This window comes from Pavona decussata, unplaced genomic scaffold (assembly GCF_977016875.1).
Source record: "Pavona decussata unplaced genomic scaffold, jaPavDecu1.1 SCAFFOLD_137, whole genome shotgun sequence".
In the NCBI taxonomy this organism is placed as follows: domain Eukaryota; kingdom Metazoa; phylum Cnidaria; class Anthozoa; order Scleractinia; family Agariciidae; genus Pavona; species Pavona decussata.
In genome coordinates, this window is record NW_028145550.1 from 977,862 (window position 1) to 1,002,690 (window position 24,829).

At 39.5% G+C, this 24,829-nt stretch overlaps 4 protein-coding genes across 12 annotated transcripts in view; 1 reads left to right on the forward strand and 3 right to left on the reverse strand.

Moving 5' to 3' along the window:
* The window catches only part of LOC146467196 (DNA mismatch repair protein Mlh3-like), a 121,641-nt gene that overhangs the window by 88,496 nt on the left and 8,316 nt on the right, over positions 1-24,829 (forward strand). Inside the window, exons 9-11 of one of the 5 annotated variants that reach the window (XM_085126280.1) lie at positions 14,889-14,988; positions 16,083-16,140; positions 16,268-16,646. In XM_085126280.1, the coding sequence (XP_084982406.1) occupies positions 14,889-14,988; positions 16,083-16,140; positions 16,268-16,336 (227 nt within the window). In that variant the 3' untranslated portion in view covers positions 16,337-16,646. Of the gene's footprint in view, positions 1-6,073; positions 6,174-7,291; positions 7,350-7,465; positions 7,728-14,888; positions 14,989-16,082; positions 16,141-16,267; positions 16,647-24,829 lie in introns of those variants that run through there. The other 4 variants (XM_085126279.1, XM_085126278.1, XM_085126282.1 and 1 more) reach the window with 4 other exon arrangements.
* LOC146467204 (putative skeletal organic matrix protein 5) overlaps positions 154-24,829 on the reverse strand; it is a 67,821-nt gene continuing 43,145 nt past the window's right edge. Inside the window, exons 2-6 of one of the 4 annotated variants that reach the window (XM_085126312.1) lie at positions 1,725-2,280; positions 1,397-1,594; positions 1,093-1,135; positions 809-935; positions 154-723 (exon numbers count right to left, since the gene is read on the reverse strand). In XM_085126312.1, coding sequence (XP_084982438.1) covers positions 199-723; positions 809-935; positions 1,093-1,135; positions 1,397-1,526 — 825 coding nt within the window. In that variant the 5' untranslated portion in view covers positions 1,527-1,594; positions 1,725-2,280 and the 3' untranslated portion in view covers positions 154-198. The other 3 variants (XM_085126311.1, XM_085126313.1, XM_085126310.1) reach the window with 3 other exon arrangements.
* LOC146467205 (putative skeletal organic matrix protein 5) lies at positions 8,973-10,812 on the reverse strand. Of its 2 annotated transcripts, XM_085126309.1 has the most exons (5): positions 10,573-10,812; positions 10,245-10,442; positions 9,941-9,983; positions 9,652-9,778; positions 8,973-9,564 (listed from the first exon to the last, which is right to left on the reverse strand). In XM_085126309.1, the coding sequence occupies exons 2-5, from the start codon at positions 10,372-10,374 to the stop codon at positions 9,040-9,042; spliced, it is 825 nt and encodes a 274-aa protein (XP_084982435.1). In that variant the 5' UTR covers positions 10,375-10,442; positions 10,573-10,812; the 3' UTR covers positions 8,973-9,039. The 2 variants fall into 2 exon arrangements, with proteins under 2 accessions (XP_084982435.1, XP_084982434.1); XM_085126308.1 differs by lacking the exon at positions 10,573-10,812 and having other exon boundaries at positions 10,245-10,557.
* LOC146467206 (putative skeletal organic matrix protein 5) lies at positions 17,320-19,107 on the reverse strand. Its single transcript, XM_085126306.1, has 4 exons — positions 18,851-19,107; positions 18,546-18,588; positions 18,257-18,383; positions 17,320-18,169 (listed from the first exon to the last, which is right to left on the reverse strand). Exons 1-4 carry the CDS (start codon positions 19,080-19,082, stop codon positions 17,645-17,647), a joined length of 927 nt encoding a protein of 308 aa, XP_084982432.1. The 5' UTR covers positions 19,083-19,107; the 3' UTR covers positions 17,320-17,644.

Genomic DNA, 24,829 nt, shown 5'->3' on the forward strand with positions numbered 1-24,829 from the left:
GCCGATAAGAAGTCAGTTGATTACTCAGTCAGTCAGTCAGTCAGTCAGTCAGTCAGTCAGTCAGTCAGTCAGTCAGTCAGTCAGTCAGTAAGTCAGTGGGCCAGTCAATTTCTAGAATAACGATCAACAAGTGATTGATGACTTTTTCTTTATTTCATCAATGCCTCTCTTGTACAGTAATATACTAGTCAGTCCACTCTACTGAACCAAGATATATCCCATGGCTTTGATGTTCTTGGCGCCGTTATCTGATGTAAAACCCTTTATAGCATTGTTCCCACACGTGTTGGAATCATCGTTATACCCTCCAGTACCAAACCCGATTCTCGAGTCAGTGCTTGAGCATGGTTTCTGGTTGTTTCCAAGGATACCGATTCTTGCTTTGGAGTGGGCCTTAACGCTACCGGCAGCATTAAACCCTTCTTTGTTGCAGTTGATTTGCAAAGATGCCTGAGAACCAATCAGCGTCTTCCACGTGTTACGACCCAGTGACGTTGCACGGTATTTCCCGTCAGCAGTCAGTGCGTACAGTGAGTTGGCCTGCTTATTGATGACAAGGAATTTGATCTGTTGACCGATCTTCACACCGAGGCAGATCTTGGAGAAGGCTGTGTTCCAGTAGGTAGGCAGCTTGGTCTGTTGTGTGTCGAACCCAGTCTTCCCTCCTGCAAGGTTATAGACATTTCTATTGCTCCAAAAAAAAGAATCGTAATGGAAGGTTTTCTGGAATAGAAACAAGGAAAATTAGTCAACTGCCAGATGTTAAATATTTGAACAGCGTTTGTCAAGAATGAGGAAAGCTGTATACCTTTGTGCCGTCAATCTTCATGGCCAGCGTCCACCCTCCATCTCCGCATCCAAAGTTGCCCATGTGACAGTAAACAGGAATCTTCTGTGAACCAAACATCAGCGGATACACTTGGCTTTTGGTGGAACTGGAAAGGGAGAGAAATGGTGTAAGTTGAAATAATAAGGACATGTTATCATTGCCTGTTTTTTTTAATTTTTGGGAAACTGAGTATTTTTAAATTGGAACCTTTCCTTTGTTTCGCTTAGTTAGCGGAATGTATCATATTACACATCAAAACCCACCTGCGTTTTTCATACTGTTCCTTGCATGAAGAGGCAGGACCGGCTATGAAAAAAGTAAAAGTCCAGTTAGATGTAGTTTGAATGTGTTTGAAAAATATAAGAATGAATACATTGGACTTCTATCTGTCCCTATATTGATTGATGCGCGAGAGACGAAAGACACGAGGGAGGGAACTAAGGCGTGGACGCGGGCGATATTTTCCCACTCACGCGACCTTCTCGAACTGTGCACAGTGAAGATACCGAAGCGATTTGAAACTTACGAAAGAAAAGACGGGGAAAACACTGGAGACAAATCATTTACCTGGCGGCAGAGTAGGTGAAGGCTTGTTGACCACTGGAATGAGATTTTCCAGTTTAGTTTGCAGCATTTTAATGGCGTCGTTTGCGTCCGAATCCTGAAGCAGGTTACACATCGGATTACAAACCATCATCTTGTCGTACGGTTTGACGCAAGATTTGGAGGAGTTGTTGGCGCCATTCACGGTCAGGACGAGAAAAACTGCAAGGAAATAAACTTGGATAGGCAAACGCATTTTGAGAAATCCGGTGAACAGTTTTCAGGTGCTGAACGAAGATTGAAAGTCCTGTGGATTGCTGAATGTTATGGCTAACACGTAGGCTGTACAGACTTAAGTTCAAGGCAACCGAGAAGGTTGTGTTTACAATGCGGGAATATTTTCTTGCTTGCTCTCCCGTCCAATCAACTTACTCCGAGTCAGTTATTTTTATCTTAACTCGCCTCAGTGTCTCTCGCTTTAATCAGCGAATTATTTCTTAAGTTTTATATCGCACACATCTTCCTCCATTCTTGTTGATTCTCTTCCATAAAATGAACAAAATTCAAGGGAAGAAAGACCTTTATCGCGTAATAAGAAATTAAAATAAAATGAAAACCAGGAGGCGAAATCTTACGTTATTAAATGTTTGGATTTTTAGTGTCATAATATATAAAACGTTGCACGCCTAGGTGGATCATAAAGCGGCAGTTTAGCATATTTAACGCGGTCGCTATGGCATGAAACAGCTACGATTATAGATACTCTACCACTTGTCTGCCAAAGGGTTGCCCCCAGGGAACTGAGATATGATGCAGAACATAGCCTCGAATCACTGACTTTCCGATCTTCCTAACGAACGTTTGTTTGAAACTGCGACTCCGACTCGCTTTTCTCTACTCAACCGCACCTCAGCAAGTTCTAATATTTATCCTAGTAGAATTCACAGTTTTAATATAACATCAACAACAATAAGCGGAACTTTTTGTTCATCTGGAGGATATACCTCGATGGGGAGTTCCTTCTCCACCGACTCCTTTCCTTCTTGTCTCTTACTAGTAGCGTGAAGATATTTTGTCAGTTTTTGTCTCTAAGTTAGAGGGCAACTTTCCTGCCGCTCGGTTAGCAAAGGAAAATAAAATTTGGGGGTTAACACCACATCCTTGCTCTCATCCATCTCTTTTGAAACCATTCATTTGCGCAATTTGGTTCGTTTCTTTTGTCCATTGTGTCGATAACGTTCTAGTCTCAGAGACAGTGCTTTGATTAAGTTTGTTAATGCAGTCGTATTGGACCTTTGCCTGTGTTTATTCTCGCTATGATTTTCACGTCAGGGTGCTTTCATGTCCTAACTAAATGCATTTTTAACAAAATTGTTCGATTATTCTTGTAAAAGGCTTTTGTCTTTTTGTTTCAATTAGAAAGTTACATGTTACTTTACAGATTGACTGAAATCACAAAACTTTATTCAGCATTCGACACGAATACTATTAATAATTGTTATGATTTGCTTTGATGTTTACACACTTGCATTTGATCAACAAGTATTACATCTAGCTAGATTAAATTCCTCCACCCGTTTAATTTATGATAATTTTAGGAATAAAACAAAACGAAAACAAACCTACTCTTTTGAAGTGGTATCGTTTGCAAGTCAGTTGAGCTTAGCATATTTAATTCCGTTGGACACGTAGCACAAAGTTTTGAATATGCAAATAACGGGAAGGTCACTCATATTAACTTTTTAGTGTCTTGCTGAAAACATGAATTCTGCTAGCCTTTTTGCTGACATGTTATCAATGGCCACAAAGACAGAATAAAAGTATTCAATGTATTGAAGGCGGGGATTGTGAGGAGAAAATAAGCGTGCGTAGCAGTCGTCTCTTTTCCGACAGCCGGCTGGAAACTCGTTCTTCCCGGAAGCATTCGTTGACTACTTCTACCACTTGGAGAGGAAAGGACTGCTACTCAAAATAAGAGAAAATGGACTTTGATTATTTCCGAGGACACAAACATGTCGGTTGTGTTCATGGGAAACAAAACTTCTGAATACAGACCATTGTATCGGTGTCAATCGAAATATCGGAGTTGTTTAAACTGCGAACCAAAACTGAGTACATATTGAATAAAACATTTGACAGCTCCTTATTGCAAACTTAATCAATGCGCGTAAACGTGTTTATTGACACTCACTATTTTAGCTAGCATTTATTTTGAACCCTTTTTTTTTTCGTGGGCCTCAGCTCTGTAATAAAAAGCCACTGAATTCAGTTTTTGTTTGCCGTTTCATGGACGTAGAACGTAGCCCCGGACTCCTACTAAAAGTTTTTATTTCCAGTAATCATTAGGGAAAATTTTAATATCGGAACCCTCACTTGAAAGAAAGTGGCCGCTTAACCGAGAGGTTTGTCTGTAAATTTCCAGCCATGCTCTCCAAAACTCACTTATATTTCATACCTTTTAAAAAAAAATTTAAATCCGTTGCGCTGTTAAAATTAAGGTGAGCTCATTTCTTGTTGATTGTCGTAGGTTACGAGTGATAAGGACAAAATTGAAGTGCGTGACGAGCGACGAAAAAATAGCAAGAAAAAATAAAACCTAGCGGCTAGATGTTACATTGTTGAATATACTGTTTGCGGAGAGAAGATCAAATCCTCAGAAAAGCCAAGCGCAAAATGTCAGTCATCATTGCGACTTTAGAGAGCAACAGTGAAGTTACGTTAGAAAATAAAATAAAAGAATCCCTCTTTTCCCCCTCAGTTCACTTTCGTTTTCAGAATTCTTCCGTCGTGTATTAACAGACCTGTTCAACTGACGCTAATGTTTCGATAACCTTCTTGTCTCGGAGGTCACGCTTTGTTCAATTGTTTTAAATAAAAGTCATTTCTTATAATAGTCGCACGCCGAGGTAGCTCATACCTAGCCACGAACCACAGATCTTCTCATCTTTAGACCGAAAGTTTGATTAAACCCCAACGCAGTTTTCAATACACAAATGCGCCCTCACATGCCATGATAAACAGCCAACTATGATTCACAGTTTTCATACAAGCATCGCTCTGCCGGCGCCGTAAATCTTGCGGATTGAATATTGTTGTATTTCCTCTCTTACCTCGATTTTCTGTTCGTTTCCCTCCTTGTTTTTAGGCTTTGTTTCTTTTTTGTTTCCTTCTTGTTCCGGTTTCTGAGAGCGTCTAACTCGCCTTTGTAACAGCTTCTCTATGGTGGCCCTTCGCCTGTGTTTATTCTTTCAAGGACCCTTTCTAGCATAAGTACACGTGTCCTATTTTTTTTAAACACATTTTCAAAAAAGTCGTCAATTCCTCTATCGAGATGCTTCAGCTTTCTCTAAATAATATATATTTGTTTAGGCTGACTAATTTGGTAAAACTTTCGACACCATTCGATAAGAATAGCATTGTTATGTTTTGTTTAATTTGAAATTTCAAGTTTGCCCTCGTGTTAGATCACTATTTTTTAGTCATGAAAACCAATCTTAGTTTTAAAGGATCGCCTGTTTTTGGTAATATTTTAACTTAACGAAAATGGAACGAAACGATGCTTTTAGAAGGAGACAAATCATAACATGTTCTGTAAATCATTCGTGGTCAGAAATTTTGAATTTAATTTGTCTTGGGGGCGAAGCAGTAAGTGACCACGATCAAATGCAACTTACAGGAACGTCACTCATGTGTACCCTGCCAGTTTCTTACTCAACTGAACATTTGAATTCTCCTTACTACTTGGTTCACATTTTGAGTGAATCAGACTGAGAATTTAGTGGTCACCGCATGAGACTGTAAGGAGAAAATACACTTTGATTACTTCTTTAGAGACGAGAGTGTCAGGTGTCCATGAGAAACAAATTTTCTCAACGCAAACAATTGCATTACTGTAAGCTGAGTCAAAAAAGTTATTTAAACAATTACCGCGGCACGCAGATTTAGATATTGACAGACTGATAAAAATTCAGTTTTGGCAAGTAGGTTTTGAGCTTTCACTGGCCATTTTGGCTAGTGAAAATTGTAAAGCGCGGGAGTGCCGGACAGAAAACAAAGATGAGAATTATTTAATAATCACAAAAGCAAATCAAGAGAATAAGACCTAGTATTTGCAGTCGCGTTTTGTGCTACATGCGTAGAGTCAAGGCTTTCTCATTTTAAGAAGACCTTAACGCTCATGGGTGTGGGAGTCTTTTCTCAGTAACTAATACACATTTATTAAAAAATGTCTGTCCTTTGTCTCTCCCCTATTCGTAGAACGAATTAGTGAAACTGCAGCTAGTGAATATTTTGTTTTGGCTTGTGAAATCAGACCTGTTACTTACAACTGGGCTTGGAAGCTAAAACGTTAGTCTTGAGCCCTGGTGTAGGGTCAAGAACTGCACAAGAAGCACCTTTTTCAGTTGGCTGAAGACCCTGAGTGTTTTTGTGAGTGCCAACAACTTACCAGGAGTGCAAACAAGTATTGTTAGGGCACATTGTTACTAAACCGAGATCATATTTTTTGATTCAAGGGTCTTATGCAAGGCTATAATGATTGATTTTTTTCGTTTAGCTAAAAAGTGCCTGAACTTTTGCATTATCGATTGTGTAAGCAAAATTCTAAAATTTGTTTCATTTTTCAGAGCACATTTGGCAAGATTACAGTCAAAATTTCATCCCCAAACGTCCTTCATACTTGTTTCTGTTATTTGTTTGTAGGTGCAGTTAAATTTGGGGAGCCTCTTGGTGTTAGTGAACGTCAGGAGCTGATTAAGCGTCTGTCCAAGTGTCAGTTACCTTTTATATGTGCTCATGGCCGGTGATTATTTGCTTTTTTTGTTTTAAAGGGGAAGTGTCATGGGGTTTTTGACCTCTTTTGTTTAAAATGGTGAAATAAGACCTTCACTTAGCTACAAAATAATTCTAAAGCAACTAGAGAGAAATCAACTCAGCTCTTGAAAGAAACAACTCGTGATCTATTCTAGCCTTTTTATCAAACAAAAATGCGAGAATGTGAAAAACGTTATCCTAACATTTTTTAAGTTTCGATCCATTCCAACCTACTCTGTCTCAGGCGAGAGGCACTAATCGACAGTTTTATCGCACTGGGGTGATAATTTATTAGAAAACTAGACAAATATTTATTCGTTTCTGTTGACAGACAAACATTTTTGGGTTTTGAAATGACATCAAATTCACGTGATACTTCACCTGTAAGTATCTCTGTTTCGCGGGGGAGGGTGGGAGAGGGCTGCAGATGTGGAGAATTTAAGTCTTGTTGATTTTCTTTTTGTACAAATGGACCACATCTTCAAGTTTTTGGTGATTTCTATCTCTTTTAAGTATGTATTGGTAGTGCAAAAAACTGTCAAATCCCCTAGGACCCCAAGGATAGGGATGGACATATAGAGCAACTGCATCATCTCTACCTTGGTTTTTTGTTTTTTTGGGGGGAGGGGGGGGTTCTAGTTTATGTTAGCAAACGTTTTATTGTAATCAACAGAAACCGAGTTAAGCTTATGTTGTTTGCAATCAGATTGATAGTTGTGGCGATATAAATCTTCGTAAAAGACTTGTCTTGTCACTGGTGGTTCTCGTAGCATTATTTACGGTTTTCGATTGAGTGTCGTAAAAAAAAAGAAAAAAACCCAAAGAGGTTACTCTGACCAATCACAACAGACGGAAACAGCGCAATGAACCACTCAGAATTCGAAGCAAATACGTGTAACCAGCGCCAGCGCGGGAAAACGCGTGCGACCAAGACACGATTGTTTTGGCTTTCCATTGGTTGAGAAAATGGCGCGAACTTTGCCAACCAACCATAAAGCGACGCAAAACAAAACCAAAGCAAACGCGAAATTACTTTCGACACTCAATTGAAAACTGCCGTATCCGAATTTATGTCGCTAGTTACTTTGTTTTGTCCTCTTCACGCAGGCCTTCTGTCATTCCACTGGCAGACCTCAGGGTTTTGGGAAAGAAAATGGTGTCTCAGGTACACGTAAGAAATAATAGTGCAGATTTGGTTAAACAATATTTTGTGTCTCGGGGTGTTTTCTTCGTGAAATATTCCACTTTATAATGTCTGTTTCTTTTCATTTCTTTTTTCAGGAACTTGAATGTCGACCAAGCATGAACAAGCTTCGGTCTGCACAGCTCAAGGAACACCGGAGAACCTAAGAAAATGTATAGTGCACCCAGGAAAGGACTTGAGGTCATTATCGTTTGCAATGTTGGGAATATTTTAAGTCCTTTATGTCAATAAACAGGGGAACAACAAATTTTCAAAAACACGAGTTGTCACTGCCTCTTATGACCAACAAGTGACTGCTTACTTTGTCATTGTTTTTTGCTCTGGCGAATTGTGAAAGCTAACTAAAAAAGGGTGTTTTCCTTTCCAAGGACTGATTTAGCAAAAGAAAGCTCGGGCCTCTTATTCAATGCTTTGTTTGATATTCTTTTAAGAATGTCAAGGCAGTAATGGGAATGAAAGTAGTCAATAGAAGTGCATCATCTGTCTGTCAGTCAGTCAGTCAGTCAGTCAGTCAGTCCGTGAGTTGGTCTCTCTGTTTGTTCCGTTACTCCTTTAGTCCACTGGTCTGTTGTTCAGTCAGTCAGTATATCCATTCAGTTATTTTTTTAAGAATGTCAAGGCAGTAATGGGAATGAAAGTAGTCAATAGAAGTGCATCATCTGTCTGTCTGTCAGTCAGTCAGTCAGTCAGTCAGTCAGTCCGTGAGTTGGTCTCTCTGTTTGTTCCGTTACTCCTTTAGTCCACTGGTCTGTTGTTCAGTCAGTCAGTATATCTATCCAGTTTTTTTACTGCCGTTTATTCAGTGCACTGCTCAGCAAACAAGCGAATCAGTCAGTGTTTTCCCACCCATTAATTTCGGGTTGTTTGGTTGGTTAGATCAGACTATCGCTTAGCCAATCAGTCCTACGCTATTTTGGTAAGTGTGTTTGTGGGTTCATCCATTTGTAAGCCATTCTGCTAGTGAGCCCATTGTTCCGAACCAAACCAGTCGGACAGTGTATTGGTTAGTTAGTCTGTGTGACATGTCTGTCCTTGTGTCCATCCATATGGTTTCTAAGTCGACTTCTCTGGGCAGTCAGTAAGTTTAGTCAGGCTGTCAGTCTATCACTCACCAACCCTCTTAGTTCATTAGTTTGCTGGGTAGTCGTTTTGTTTTGTCAGTAGTCCAGCAATCAAGACACCAGTTCGTGATTGTGTTTGGGTAGTCCGCCAGTTAGTCCTTAGATTCCTGTTGTTAGTCTATCAGCCATGTCTTCATTCAGAATTTTCAGGGTAACAAATCGGTCAGAATGTCAATCGTTCAGTCCATTGGTCAGTCAGTTTGTCTGTCAGCCATCAGTCCCTCATTTGGCTAATCAGTCAAGGCCGGGCTGACAGTCAGTCAATCAGTCAGTAGGATGTTGTTCGTTGTTCAAGTTGTGGAGTTATTCAGTCTGTTTGTCAGTTAGTCAAGTAGTGTCAGGTCATTTTAGCCAGGCAGATAAGAAGTCAGTTGATTGCTCAGTCAGACAGTCAGTCAGTCAGTCAGTCAGTCAGTCAGTCAGTCAGTCAGTCAGTCAATTACTAGAATAACGGTCAACAAGAGATTGGTGACTTTTTCTTTATTTCACCAATGCCTCTCTTGTACAGTAATGTACGAGTATGTTATACTCTACTGAACCAAGATATATCCCATGGCTTTGATGTTCTTAGCTCCGTTATCTGATGTATGACCCTTTATAGCGTAGTTTCCACACGTGTTGGAATCATCGTGATATCCTCCAGTACCAAACCCGATTCTCGAGTCAGTGCTTGAGCATGCTTTCTGGTTGTTTCCAAGGATACCGATTCTTGCTTTGGAAGAGCCCTTATCGCTACCGGCAGCATTGAATCCTTCTTTGTTACAGTTGATTTGCAAGGAGGCCTGAGAACCAATCAGCGTCTTCCACGTGTTACGACCCAGTGACGTTGCACGGTATTTCCCGTCAGCAATCAGTGCGTGCAGTGAGCTGGCCTGCTTATTGATGACGAGAAACTTGATCTGCTGACCGATCTTCATACCGAGGCAGATCTTGGAGAAGGCTGTGTTCCAGTAGGTAGGCAGTTTGGTCTGTTGAGTGTCGAACCCAGTTTTCCCTCCTGCAAGGTTATAGGCATTTCTGTTGCTCCAAAAAGGAGAATCGTAATGGAAAGTTTTCTGGAATAGAAAGAAGAAAAATTACTTAACTGCCAGATGTTAAATATTTGAACAGCGTTTGTCAAGAATGATGGGACAGCTGCATACCTTTGTGCCGTCAATCTTCATGGCCAGCGTCCACCCTCCATCTCCGCATCCAAAGTTGCCCATGTGACAGTAAACAGGAATCTTCTGTGAACCAAACATCAGCGGATACACTTGGCTTTTGGTGGAACTGGAAAGGGAGAGAAATGGTGTAAGTTGAAATAATAAGGGCATGTTATCATTGCCTCTTTTCTTTAATTTTTGGGAAACTGAGAATTTTTAAAACAAATCCAAACGATTCCTTTGTTTCGCTTAGTTGGCGGAATGTATCATAGTACACATCAAAACCCACCTGCGTTTTTCATACTGTTCCTTGCATGAAGAGACAGGACCGGCTATGAAAAAAGTAAAAGTCCAGTTAGACGTAGTTTGAATGTGTTTGAAAAATATAAGAATGAATACATTGGACTTCTATCTGTCTCTCTGTTGATTGGTGCGCGAGAGACGAAAGACACGAGGGAGGGAACTAAAGCGTGGACGAGCGCGATATTTTCCCACTCGCGGGACCTTCTCGAACTGCGCTTAGTAAAGATACCGAAGCGATTTGAAACTTTCGAAAGAAAAGACGGCTAAAACACTGGAGACAAATCATTTACCTGGCGGCAGAGTAGGTGAAGGCTTGTTGACCACTGCAATGAGACTTTCCAGTTTAATTTGCAGCATTTTAATGGCGTCGTTTGCGTCCGAATCCTGAAGCAGGTTACACATCAGATTACAAACCATCATCTTGTCGTACGGTTTGGCGCAAGATTTGGAAGAGTTGTTGGCGCCATTCACGGTCAGGACGAGAAAAACTGCAAGGAAATAAACTTGGATAGGCAAACGCATTTTGAGAAATCCGGTGAATGGTTTTCAGGTGCTGAACGAAGATTGAAAGTCCTGTGGATTGCTGAACGTTATGGCTAACACGTAGGCTGTACGGACTTAAGTTCAAGGCAACTGAGAAGGTTGTGTTTACAATGCGGGAATATTTTCTTGCTTGCTCTCCCGTCCAATCAACTTACTCCGAGTCCGTTATTTTTATCTTAACTCGCCTCAGTGTCTCTCGCTTTAATCAGCGAATTATTTTCTCAATTTTATATCGCACACATCTTCCTCCATTCTTGTTGATTATCTTCCATAAAATGAACAATATTCAAGGGAAGAAAGACCTTTATCGCGTAATAAAAAATTAAACTAAAATGAAAACCAGGAGGTGAAATCTTACATTATTAAATGTCTAGATTTTTAGTGTCATAATATATAAAACGTTGCATGCCTAGGTGGATCATACAGCGGCAGTTTAACATATTTAACGCGCTGGCTATGGCATGAAACAGCTACGAGTATAGATACTCTACCACTTGTCTGCTAAAGGGTTGCCCCCAGGGAACTGAGATATGATGCAGAACATAGCCTCGAACTGTCACTGACTTTCCATTCTTCCTAACGAACGTTTGTTTGAAACTGCGACTCCGAGTCGCTTTTCTCTACTCAACCGCACCTCAGCAAGTTCTAATATTTATCCTAGTAGAATTCACAGTTTTAATATAACATCAACAACAATAAGCGGAACTTTTTGCACATCTGGAGGATATACCTCGATGGGGAGCTCCTTCCCCACCGTCTCCTTTCCTTCTTGTCTCTTACTAGTATTGTGAAGATTTCTTTGTCAGTTTTTGTCTTTAAGTTAGAGGGCAATTTTCCCGCCGCTCGGTTAGCAAAGGAAAATAAAATTTGGGGGTTAACACCACATCCTTGCTCTCATCCACCTCTTTTGAAATCATTCATTTGCGCAATTTGCATGGTTCGTTTCTTTTGTCCATTGTGTCGATAACGTTCTAGTCTCAGAGACAGTGCTTTGATTAAGTTTGTTAATGCAGTCGTATTGGACCTTTGCCTGTGTTTATTCTCGCTATGATTTTCACGTCAGGGTGCTTTCATGTTCTAACTAAATGCATTTTTAACAAAATTGTTCGATTATTCTTGTGAAATGCTTTTGTCTTTTTGTTTCAAAGTTACATGTTACTTTACAGATTGACTGAAATCACAAAACTTTATTCAGCATTCGACACGAATACTATTAATAATTGTTATGATTTACTTTCATGTTTACACACTTGCATTTGATCAACAAGTATTACATCTAGCTAGACTAAATTCCTTGCACCCATTTAATTTATAATAATTTTAGGAATAAAACAAAACGAAAACGAACCTACTCTTTTGAAAAGGTATATCAGTTTCCAAAAAGGGAAAGGTAAAATATAGTTCTCGAAGACGAGTGTTCAGTGCCAATATGTAGAAATTATTCCAGACGTTGCGGGCCTAGCTTAGCATATTTAATTCCGTTGGACACGTAGCACAAAGTTTTGAGATGCAAATAACGGGAAGGTCACTCATATTAACTTTTAGTGTCTTGCTGAAAACATGAATTCTCTTAGCCTTTTTGCTGACATGTTATCAATGGCCACATAGACAGAATAAAAGTATTCAATGTATTGAAGGCGGGGATTGTGAGGAGAAAATAAGCGTGCGTAGCATTCGTCTCCTTTTCGACAGCCGGCTGGAAACTCGTTCTCCCCGGAAGCATTCGTTCACTACTTCTACCACTTGGAGAGGAAACGACTGCCACTCAAAATAAGAGAAAATGGACTTTGATTATTTCCGAGGAGACAAACATGTCGGTTGAGTTCATGAGAAACAAAACTTTTCAATACAGACCATTGTATTGGTGTCAATCGAAATATCGGAGTTGTTTAAACTGCGCACCAAAACTGAATACATATTGAATAAGACATTTGACAGCTCCTTATTGCAAAATTAATAGATGCACGTATTACATTCCGTTTATGTGTTTATTTACACTCAACATTTTAGCTTGCATTTATCATAAATGCAAGCTAAAATGTTGAGTGTATACTTTCCTTTCGTACGTATCAGCTTAGTAACAAAAAGCCACTGAATTCAGTTTTCATTGGCCGTTTAGACGTAGGAAAAGCCGGCATATCTTTTGTTTAGATGGCAAGAACGTAGCACAGGACGCCTACTAAACGTGGCTCTTTAACAAGAGTTTTTATTTCCAGTAATCATTAGCGAAAATGCTTTTGGAACCCTCAGTTGCTTTGTACACGGAAAAATACAAGCAAGAGGCTAGATGTTAAATTGTAGTTAAATATCCTGTTTGTGGTGAGAAGATGAAATCCTCAGAAAACCCAAGTGCGAAAATTTCAGTTATCATTGCAAATTTAGAGAGCAACAGTGAAGTTACCTTAGAAAAGTGAAAATAAAAGAATCCCTTTCTCGCCCTTAGTTCACTTTCGTTTTCGGAATTATTCCGTCGTGTGACCGGTTACCTTCTGGTCTCGAAGGTGACGCTTTGTTTCAATTGTTTTAAATAAAAATCACAGATTTCTTATACAAGTCGCACGCCGAGGTAGATCTTCTTAGTAATCCTCAGACCGAAAGTTTGAACAAACCCCGACACACTTGCTTTTCATTACACAACCGTGCCTTCGCATGCCATGATAAACATTGAGCCTACTATGATTCATAGTTTTCGTACAAGGATGGCTCTGTCGGCGCCGTAAATCTTGCGGATTGATCATTATTGTATTTTCTCTCTTACCTCGTTTTCCTCTTGTTTTTCGTCCTTGTTTATCTTCCTTGTTCCAGTTTTTGTGAGCGTCTAACTCGCCGTTCTAACAGCTTCTTTATGGTGGTCCTTCACCTGTGTTTATTCTCTTCAAGGCCCGCCTCGCGCCAGCATAAGTACACGTGTCCTATTTTCTCAGGTAACCGCATTTTAAAAAAGAAGTCGTCAATTCCTGTTTCGAGATGCTTCAGCTTTTTCGTAAGAATATCTTTCTGTTATAGACTGACTAATTTGGTGAAACTTTCGACACCATTCTATAGGAATAGCATTGTTATGTTTTGTTTAATTTGAAATTTCAAGTTTGCACTCGCGTTAGATCACTATTTCTTAGTCATGAAAACCAATCTTAGTTTTAAAGGATCGCCTGTTTTTGGTAATATTTTGACTTTACGAAAATGGGACCAAACGATTCTTTTAAAAGGAGACAAATCATACCATTTTCTGTTAATCATTCGCCGTCAGAAAATTTGAATTTAATTGTCTTGGGGGCGAAGCAGTAAGTGACCACGATCAAATGCAAATTACAGGAAGGTCACTCATGTGTACCCTGTCAGTTTCTTACTCAAAACATTTAAATTCTCTCCACTATTTGGTTCACGTTTTTAGTGGATCGGACTGAGAATTTAGTGGTCACCTCATGAGATTGTAAGGAGACGCTGATACACTTTGATTACTAATCTTTAGAGACGAGAGTGTCAGGTGTCCCTCAGAGAAACAAATTTTCTGAACACAAACAATTGCATTACGGTCAGCTGACTCAAAGAAGTTGTTTAAACAATTATATCCGCAAATTTAGATATTGACAGACTGGTAAAAATTCAGTTTTGGCTAGTAGGTTTTGAGCTTTCACTAGCCATTTTGGGTAGTGAAAATTGTAAAGCGCTGGAGTGCCTGACGGATAAGAAAGATGAAAATTATTTAATAATCACAAAAGCAAATCATGAGAACAAGACCTAGTACGTGTGGTCGCTTTTTGTGCTACATGCGTAGAGTATTTTAAGGTTAACTTGAAATGTCAATCGCAAATAACGCAGTTTGTAAACAGTAAAAAAAATACCCTTAAATTTTTCGGATGTGGGAGATATTTTCTCGGTAATTATTACACATCTAATTAAAAATGTCTTTTCTTTGTCTCTCCCCTTTTCGCAAAACGAATTAATGAAAATGTGGGTAGTGAATATTTTGTTTTGGCTTGTGAAATCAGACCTGTTACTTACAACTGGGCTTGCGAGCTAAAAAGTTAGTCTTGAGCTCTAGAGTTGGGACAAGAACTGCACAACAAGCACCTTTTTCAGTTGGTTGAAGACCCTGAGTGTTTTTCTGGGTCCCAACAACTTACTAGGAGTGAAAACAAGTATTGTAAGGGCACACTGTTACTAAACCGAGATCATATTTTTTGATTCAAGGGTGTTATGCAAGGCTATTATGATTGATTTTTTTTTTTGTTTAGCTAAAAAGTGCCTGAACTTTTGCATTATCGATTGTGTAAGCCAAACTGTAAAATCTGTTTCATTTTACAGAGCACATTTGGCAAGATTACACTAAAAATAAGTCAAAATTGCATCCCTAAACGTCCTTCATATTTGTTTCTGTTATTTGTTTGTAGGTGCAGTTAAATTTGGGGAGCCTCTTGGTGTTAGTGAATGTCAGGAGCTGATTAAGCGTCTGTCCAAGTGTCAGTTTCCTTTTCAATGTGCTCATGGCAGGTGATTATTTGCTTTTTTTGTTTTGAAGAGGAAGTGTCATGGGGTTTTTGACCTTTTTTGTTAAAAATGATGAAATAAGACCTTCACTTAGCTACAAAATAATTCACGAACAACTAGAAAGAAATCAGCTCAGCTCTTGAAAGAAACAACTCATGATCTATTCTAGCACATTTTGGAAACAAAAATGCGAGAATGTGAAAAACGTTAGCCTAACATTTTTAAGTTTCAATCCATTCGAACCTACTCTGTCTCTGGCCAGAGGCACTAATCGACAGTTTTATCGCAGTGGGGTGATAATTTAATAGAAAACTAGACAAATATTTATTCGTTTTTATTGACAGACAGACATTTTTGGGTTTTGAAATGATATCAAATTCACCTGATACTTCCCCTGTAAGTATTCCTGTTTCGCGGGGGAGGGTGGTAGAGGGCTGCAGATATGGAGAATTTAAGTCTTGCTGATTTTCTTTTTTGTTAAAGTGGACCATGTATTGGCAGTGCAAAAAACTGTCAAATTCCCTAGGACCCCAAGGATAGGGATGGACATATAGAGCAACTGCATCATCTCTACCTAGTTTTTTTCGCCTTAATTCGCTTCAAGCTCTTCCAGGTGCACCAAGTTGAATGTTCTAGTTCATGTTAGCAAAAGCTTTATTGCCATCAACAGAAACCAAGTTAAGCTTATGTTGTTTGAAATCAGATTGATAGTTGCAGCGATATAAATCTTTGTAAAAGACTTGTCTAAGCACTGGTGATTCTTGTAGCATTATTTTTGGTTTTCGATTGAGTGTCGAAATAAACGAAACCAAAGATGTTACTCCGACCAATCACAATAGACGGAAACAGCGCAATGAACCAATCAGAATTCGAAGCAAATACATGTAACCGGCGCCAAGCGCGGGAAAACGCATGCGACCAAGACACGATTGTTTTGGCTTTCCATTGGTTGAGAAAATGGCGGGAACTTTGCCAACCAATCACAAAGCGAAGTAAAACAAAACCAAAGCAAACGCGAAATACTTTCGACACTTAACTGAAAGCTGCCGTATCCGAATTAACGTTGCTAGTTACTTTGTTTTGTCCTGTTCATCCAGGCCTTCTGTTGTTCCACTGGCAGACCTCAGGTTTTTGGGAAAGAAAATGGTATCTCAGGTACACGTAAGAAATAATAGTGCAGATTTGTTGAACAACGTTTTCTGTCTCAGGGGGTTTTCTTCGTGAGATATTCGTTCTTTTTTGCCCCCTTATAATGTCTGTTTCTTTTCATTTCTGCTTTTAGGAACTTGAATGTCGACCAAGAATGAACAAGCTTCGGTCTGCACAGCTCAAGGAACACCGAAGAACCTAAGAAAATGTATAGTGCACTCAGAAAAGGACTTGAGGTCATTATCGTTTGCAATGTGGAGAACATTTTAAGTTCTTAATGTCAATGAACAGGGGAACAACAAATTTTCAAAACCACGAGTTGTCACTGCCTCTAACGACCAACAAATGAATGCTTACTTTTTCAATGTGTTTGCTTTGGCGAATTGTGAAAGCTAACTGAATAAAGAGTGTTTTTCCTTTCCAAGGACAAGCTCGCTGATTTAACAAAAGAAAGCTCGGACCACTTATTCAATGCTTTGTTTGATATTCGTTTAAGAATGTTAAGGCAGTGATGGGAATAAAAGTAGTCAATAGAAGTGCATCATCTGTTAGTCAGTCAGTCAGTCCGTGAGTTGATCTCAGTTTGTTCCGTTACTCCTTTAGTCCACTGGTTTGTTATTCAGTCAGTCAGTATATCTATCCAGTTTTTTTGACTGCCATTTATTCGGTGTACTCCTCAGCAAACAAGTGAATCAGTCAGTGTTTTCCCACCCATTAATTTCTAAGTTGTTTGGTGGGTCAGAGCAGACCATCGCTTAGCGAATCAGTCCGACATTATTTTGGTAAGTGTGTTTGTGGGTTTATCCATTGGTAAGCCATTCTGCTAGTGAGCCAATTGCTACGTAAACCAGTCGGACAGTGTATTGGTCAGCCAGTCTGTGTGACATGTCTGTCTTTGTGTCCATCCATTTGGTTTATAAGTCGATTTCTCTGGTCAGTCAGTTAGTTGAGTCAGGCTGTCAGTCTATTACTCACAAACCTTCTTAGTTCATTTGTTGGGTTGTCGTTCTGTTTTCTCAGTAGTCCAGCAATCAACACACCATTTAGTGATTGTAATTGGGTAGTCCGCCAGTTAGTCCTTAGATTCCTGTTGTTAGTCAATCAGTCCGGTCTTCATTCAGATTTTTCAGGGTAACCAGTCGGTCAGAATGTAAAATCGTTCACTCCATTGCTCAGTCAGTTTGTCTGTCAGTGGGCCATCAATCTGTCATTTGGCTGATCAGTCAAGGCCGGCCTAACAGTCAGTCAATCAGTCAGTAGGATTCAGTTCGTTGTTCAAGTTGTGGAGTTATTCAGTCCGTTTGTCAGTTAGTTAGGTGATGTCAGGTCATTTAGCTAGGTAGATAAGAGGTCAGTTGATTGCTCAGTCAGTCAGTCAGTCAGTCAGTCAGTCGTCAGTCAGTAGGTGAGTCAGTCAATTACTAGTATAACGGTCAACAAGTGATTGGTGATTTTTTTCTTTATTTCATCAATGCCTCTCTTGTACAGTAATGTACGGGTCAGTTCCACACTACTGAACTAAGATATATCCCATTGCTTTGATGTTCTTGCCTCCGTTATCGGATGTATAACCGTTGTAAGCGTAGTTTCCACACGTGTTGGAATCATCGTTATGCCCTCCAGTACCAAACCCAATTCTTGAGTTAGGGTCTGAGCATAATTTTTTCTCGTCTCCAAGGATACCGATTCTTGCTTTGGAGTAGCCCTTATTGCTGCCGACAGCATTGAACCCTTCTTTGTTGCAGTTGATTTGCAAGGAAGCCTGAGAACCAATCAGCGTCTTCCACGTGTTACGACCCAGTGACGTTGCGCGGTATTTCCCGTCAGCAATCAGTGCGTACAGTGAATTGGCCTGCTTATTGATGACAAGGAACTTAATCTGCTGACCGATCTTGATACCGAGGCAGATCTTGGAGAAGGCTGTGTTCCAGTAGGAAGGCAGCTTGGTCTGTTGTGTGTCGAACCCAGTCTTCCCTCCTGCAAGGTTATAGGCATTTCTGTTGCTCCAAAAAGCAGAATCATAATGAAAAGATTTCTGGAATAGTAACAAGGACAATTAGTCAACTGTCAGAAGTTAAATATTTGAACAGCCTTTGTGAAGAATGATAGGACAGCTGCATACCTTTGTGCCGTCAATCTTCATGGCCAGCGTCCACCCTCCATCTCCGCATCCAAAGTTGCCCATGTGACAGTAAACAGGAATCTTCTGTGAACCAAACATCAGCGGATACACTTGGCTTTTGGTGGAACTGGCAAGGGAGAGAAATGGTGTAAGTTGAAATAATAAGGACATGTTATCATTGCCTCTTTTTTTTAATTTTTGGGAAACTGGGAATTTTTAAAACAAATCCAAACCTTTCCTTTGTTTCGCTTAGTTAGCGGAATGTATCATAGTACACATCAAAACCCACCTGCGTTTTTCATACTGTTCCTTGCATGAAGAGGCAGGACCGGCTATGAAAAAAGTGAAAGTCCAGTTAGATGTAGTTTGAATGTGTTTGAAAAATATAAGAATGAATACATTGCACTTCTATCTGTCCCTCTGTTGATTGATGAGCGAGAGACGAAAGACACGAGGGAGGGAACTTATGCGTAGACGCGCGCGATATTTTCCCATTCACGATACCTTCGCGAACTGCGCTTAGTAAAGATACCGAAGCGATTTGAAACTTTCGAAAGAAAGGACGGGGAAAACACTGAAGACAAATCATTTTACCTGGTGGCAGAGTAGGTGAAGGCTTGTTGACCACTGCAATGAGATTTTCCAGTTTAGTTTGCAGCATTTTAATGGCGTCGTTTGCGTCCGAATCCTGAAGCAGGTTACACATCAGATTACAAACCATCATCTTGTCGTACGGTTTTGCGCAAGATTTGGAGGAGTTTTTGGCGCCATTCACGGTCAGGACGAGGTAAACTGCAAGGATATAAACTTGAATAGGCAAACGCATTTTGAGAAATCCGGTGAACGGTTTTCAGGTGCTGAACGAAGATTGAAAGTCCTGTGGATTTTTTACTGTTATGGCTACGCGTAGGCTGCACTTACTTAAGTTCAAGGCAAACGAGAAGGTTGTGTTTACAATGCGGGAATATTTTCTTGCTTGCTCTCCCGTCCAATTAACTTACTCCGAGTCAGTTATTTTTATCTTAACTCGCCTCAGTGTCTCTCGCTTTAATCAGCGAATTATTTTCTCAAGTTTTATATCGCACACATCTTCCTCCATTCTTGTTGATTATCTTCCATAAAATGAACAAAATTCAAGGGAAGAAAGACCTTTATCGCGTAATAAGAAATTAAAATAAAATGAAAACCAGGAGGTTAAATCTTACATTATTAAATGTCTAGATTTTTAGTGTCATAATATATAAAACGTTGCACGCCTAGGTGGATCATACAGCGGCAGTTTAACATATTTAACGCGGTTGCTATGGCATGAAACAGCTACGAGTATAGATACCCTACCACTTGTCTGCCAAAGGGTTGCCCCCAGAGAACTGAGCTATGATGGAGAACATAGCCTCGAATCACTGACTTTCCGATCTTCCTAACGAACGTTTGTTTAAAACTGCGACTTCATCTCGATCTTCTCTACTCAACCGCACCTCAACAAGTTCTTATATTTATCCTGGTAGAATTTACAGTTTTAATATAACATCAACAACAATAAGCGGAACTTCTTGCACATCTGGAGTGCAGTAGAGGATATACCTCGATGAGGAGTTCCTTCTCACCGTCTCCTTTCCTTCTTGTCTCTTCCTAGGTCCGTGAAAATTTCTGTGCTACTTTTTTTTCGTCTGTAACTTCGAGGGCAACTTTCCCGCCGCTCGGTTAGCAAATGAAAATAAAATTTGAGGGTTAACACCACTTTCTTGCTCTCACTCACCTTTTGGAATCAATTATTTGCGCAATTTGGTTCGTTTCTTTTGTCGATTGTGTCGATAACCTTCTAGTCTCAGAGACAGTGCTTTGATTAAGTTTGTAAATGCAAGGCGTGTTGGACCTTTGCCTGTGTTTATTCTCGCTATGATTTTCACGTCAGGGTGCTTTCATGTCCTAACTAAATGCATTTTTAACAAAATTGATTAATTCTTCTTGCGAAATGCTTCAGTCTTTTTGTTTCACAGTTACATGTTACTTATACAGATTACAGAAATAACAAAACTTTATCACACATTCGGCACGAATAATGCTATTAATTGTTATGATTTGATTTTATGTTTACACACTCGCATTTGATCAACAAGTCTAGGTATTACAATTAGCTAGATCAAATTCCGTGCACCTGTTTATATTTATAATAAGTTTAGGGCATAAAATGAAAATGAACCGACTCTTTTGAAGTGATATTTTTTGCAAGTCAGTTTAGCTTATAGCATATTTAATTCCGTTAGACACGTAGCACAAAGTTTTTAGATGCAAATAACACGAAGGTCACTCATATTAACTTTTCGATGTCTTTGTGAAAACATGAATTCCCCTAGCCTTTTTGCTGACATGTTATCAATGGCCACAAAGACAGAATGAAAGTACTCAGTGTATTCAAGGCGGGGATTGTAAGGAGAAAATAAGCCTGCGTCAGAGGAGTCGTCTCCTTTCCGACAGCCGACTGGAAACTCGTTCTCCCCGGAAGCATTCGTTTCGGCGCTACTTCTACCACTTGGAGAGGAAACGACTGCTACGCAAGCTAAGAGAAAATAGACTTTGATTATTTCCGATGAAACAAACATGTCGGTTGTGTTCATGAGAAACAAAACCTCTGAATACAGACCATTGTATCGGTGTCAATCGAAATATGTGAGTTGTTTAATAAACTGCGAACTAGCCTGAGTATCAGGCCTTTCGATACTCAGGCTAACTGCGAACCAAAACTGAATACATATTGAATAAGACATTTGACAGCTCCTTATTGCAATATTAATAAATGCACGTATTACATTCCGTTTATGTGTTTATTTACACTCAACATTTTAGCTTGCATTTATTTTGGAATACTTTCCTTTCGTAGGTATCAGCTCAGTAACAAAAAGCCACTGAATTCAGTTTTCATTGGACGTTTAGACGTAGGAAAAAGCCGGGATATCTTTTGTATAGATGGCACGAACGTAGCACAGGACGCCTACTAAACGTGGCTCTTTAACAAGAGTTTTTATTTCCAGTTATCATTAGCGAAAATGTTTTTGGAACCCTCAGTTGCTTTGTACACGGAAAAATACAACCAAGAGGCTAAATGTTAAATTGTAGTTAAGTATCCTGATTGTGGTGAGAAGATGAAATCCTCAGAAAACCCAAGTGCGAAAATTTCAGTTATCATTGCAACTTTAGAGAGCAACAGTGAAGTTACCTTAGAAAAGTGAAAATAAAAGAATCCCTTTTTCGCCCTCAGTTCACTTTCGTTTTCGGAATTATTCCGTCGTGTGACCGGTTACCTTCTGGTCTCCAAGGTGACGCTTTGTTTCAATTGTTTTAAATAAAAATCGCAGATTTCTTATACAAGTCGCACGCCGAGGTAGCCCATACCTAGCCACGAGCCACAGATCTTCTTAGTAATCCTCAGACCGAAAGTTTGAACAAACCCCGACACACTTGCTTTTCATTACACAACCGTGCCTTCGCATGCCAATATAAACATTGAGTCTACTATGATTCATAGTTTTCGTTCAAGGATCGCTCTGCCGGCGCCGTAAATCTTGCGGATTGATCATTATTGTATTTTCTCTCTTACCTCGTTTTCCTCTTGTTTTTCGTCCTTGTTTATCTTCCTTGTTCCAGATTTTGTGAGCGTCTAACTCGCCGTTCTAACAGCTTCTTTATGGTGGTCCTTCGCCTGTGTTGATTCTCTTCAAGGCCCGCCTCGCGCCAGCATAAGTACACGTCCTATTTTCTCAGGTAAACGCATTTTAAAAAAAAGTCGTCAATTCCTGTTTCGAGATGCTTCAGCTTTCTCTTAAGAATATCTCTCTGTTATAGACTGACTAATTTGGTAAAACTTTCGACACCATTCGATAGGAATAGCATTGTTATGTTTTGTTTAATTTGAAATTTCAAGTTTGTACTCGCGTTAGATCACTATTTTTTAGTCATGAAAACCAATCCTAGTTTTAAAGGATCGCCTGTTTTTGGTAATATTTTAACTTTACGAAAATGGGACCAAACGATTCTTTTAAAAGGAGACAAATCATACCATTTTCTGTAAATCATTCGCCGTCAGAAAATTTGAATTTAAGAGTAAATGTCAGTAAAAATCGAGGAAAATTCAAAAAACGTGGCCACGGTCAAAAAATCGATTTCCCTCATACTTTGTCAGTTTGAAGGCCTAGGTAAGTAACTGAAGGATATAAGGTTAGTTTTTTTGAAATATTCCATTTAACGGCAGAAAACTACGAAAAACGGTCACCCTACCGGAAGCTCGGATTTCACCTAGCGGAAACTCGAAATTTTACCTTTTTCAGCTTCTCGCTACACAGACGTTTACGAAGCTGTGAATCTTTCGTAAGTATAATTGAATACATTGATTCTTCCTTAGTCAAACCATGGCAATAATTTTTATCTCTACTCATTTGTGAGCGAACTGAGACCCGATTAAGAAGACACACTTTTCTCATTTACGCGAAGGCGTAAAATAATCCAAACTCAGCGGCGAAAAAAGCTGACCGGTAGTTCTTCAAATCCTCTGATATTATAACCAAAGACAATTCAGTCATTGAATTTTAGGTCTACGTTTTTAAATCTTTAGGATCTAGTAGCACTTTCGCATGAACGCCGGTCAAAATTCGATAAAATTCCAATTGAGCGCCTTTGAAATCTACAACTCTACATAACAAAGTACTATTGAATAAATTAACTCCTCGGCCAAGGTTTGGACATAAAACATGAGGGTTTTACTTTTTTAGCGGTTTGAACCATTTTAAAGTATTTAATGATGTTAAATATTGTCTACACAGGTAAAACAAACTATGAAACACCAAACTTACCACGAGCTGATATTAACTCACAGGCTCGCCCATCTGTGTCACGCACGACCGACTTAGCTGCAATTAGTACAGTGACAAACAGATATTTACATCTGTTGATTTAAATAAGTCTTATTTTAAAATATCTTACTCAACGATGTGCCAGGTTCCCCAGTTAACTTGCTGAAATAAAAAAAAGTACCTAAAAAGTAATTCAAACTAGAACAATTAGAATTGATTTTATTTAGCATCAGAAGTTTTGTGCCGTCGATAACCAATCGGAAGTAACTGTTTCCATGAAAAGCAAATATTGCACCGTTCTCTAAATAAACAAATCTACTTAACCATATAACCAGAGTATGTTGTTGGTGAAGTTAATAGACATACATAACAACGATGTCTTGCTCGCTCTTGAGTATTGTCGGTGGGATTTGCGGCGCAGGCGAACGCACTTGCTACTCAACTTCCGTCACACTACTCACGCTCAGTGTAACAAAGCCTTATTAAAACATCGCACAGTCCTAAAAAAAAACTCTTCGGTCTTGAACAAGAATTGATTTTAGCAAGATTGCGTGTTTTTAAAAGCCAACGAATTTATTGGAGATGACCACCCGTCGGTCTCATCTTGCCAGGTTAGGCATAACCTGACACGATGTCGATAGGTTCCACTCCTGTGGGAGCACTCGGATTTCTTTTTTTCCGATTATGCCTGTGTCACTTATTGAATAATACACCATTCTCATTCAAAAATATTCCATCACATTTATTCCATTGCGCGTATGCCACACACTAGTGACATTCCAATCCTAGCAGTATGCAGGATGTTTGTCCCATGAAACTGCAAACTGTTTACTTTGTGGGTGGTTGGGGACTGAGAGAATGGTATGATTGTTTTTAAAAATCCTTCCCCCCCCCCCCCGCCCCCCACCCCCTTCCCTCCTTTTTAACTGTCGTAAAAATGACAGTGCACATTACTTATTCTTCGGTGCCTTCTTTGGAAACGTCTTAGTATTTTTCATCGAATATTGCCAAAATTAAACTTTATTTTTTCTATCAATGACAGACTGTTAAGTGTTGTCAGGGCCGTAGCTAGCATGAGGCAAGACGAGTTCAGTTGCCTCGTCTTGATTTTGGAAGAAACGTTTCATTGAGAAAATAATTCCTAGAAAAACTTGGATTGGTTAAGATAAAACCAGCTAATATAAGGTGGATGAATTGAGGGAAAAACATTTTAATGAGGTTAATTCGTTTGACGTGAACTGTGAGTAGCGGTTTTTCAAATGATTTAAGGTTACAGAAGGGCCATTAAGGAGACGTATCGTGACATAACAGTGTTTATTCCCATGGCTCATCTGCGATGGCTGAGAGCCGGTGTGGAAGCTTTCTTTTTACTTATATAACTGTCGTAAAAGAACAAAAGGTCGCTTGTAGTGCTGGCATTCAATTTATTGCAAACACTATAATATTGAACGTTTCAGCGAAAAGAAAATGTAAAAGAATAAATTTTAAAAGATTTGTTGATCAATCCTTTCTCGTTTGTAATGGCTCTTAAAAGACGTCTTAAAAGAGCCGTTTGCATTTGGTTGGCGTAAGAGACACATTTCAAAACTTTTGATGGAGCTCGCACAGGTTTGCCTCTAGAACATCCATATAATTACTGTCTACCATTGAGGTGATGTTGTCTCTCAGACCAAAATAGGTTTTTACTATCCGTCGTAAATAATCCTTTCCCAGTACAGCCGCGGTT

Bases quoted from the DNA above. Each gene is read 5' to 3' on its own strand.
- LOC146467205 (XM_085126308.1), bottom strand. From the start codon at position 10,476: ATGCGTTTGCCTATCCAAGTTTATTTCCTTGCAGTTTTTCTCGTCCTG. The intron at 9,984-10,244 runs GTAAATGATTTG...CTTTTTTCATAG, and splicing joins TTCACCTACTCTGCCGCCAG to CCGGTCCTGTCTCTTCATGC. The intron at 9,779-9,940 runs GTGGGTTTTGAT...CTCCCTTTCCAG, and splicing joins GAACAGTATGAAAAACGCAG to TTCCACCAAAAGCCAAGTGT.
- LOC146467206 (XM_085126306.1), bottom strand. From the start codon at position 19,082: ATGCGTTTGCCTATTCAAGTTTATATCCTTGCAGTTTACCTCGTCCTG. The intron at 18,384-18,545 runs GTGGGTTTTGAT...CTCCCTTGCCAG, and splicing joins GAACAGTATGAAAAACGCAG to TTCCACCAAAAGCCAAGTGT. The intron at 18,170-18,256 runs GTATGCAGCTGT...TTACTATTCCAG, and splicing joins TGAAGATTGACGGCACAAAG to AAATCTTTTCATTATGATTC.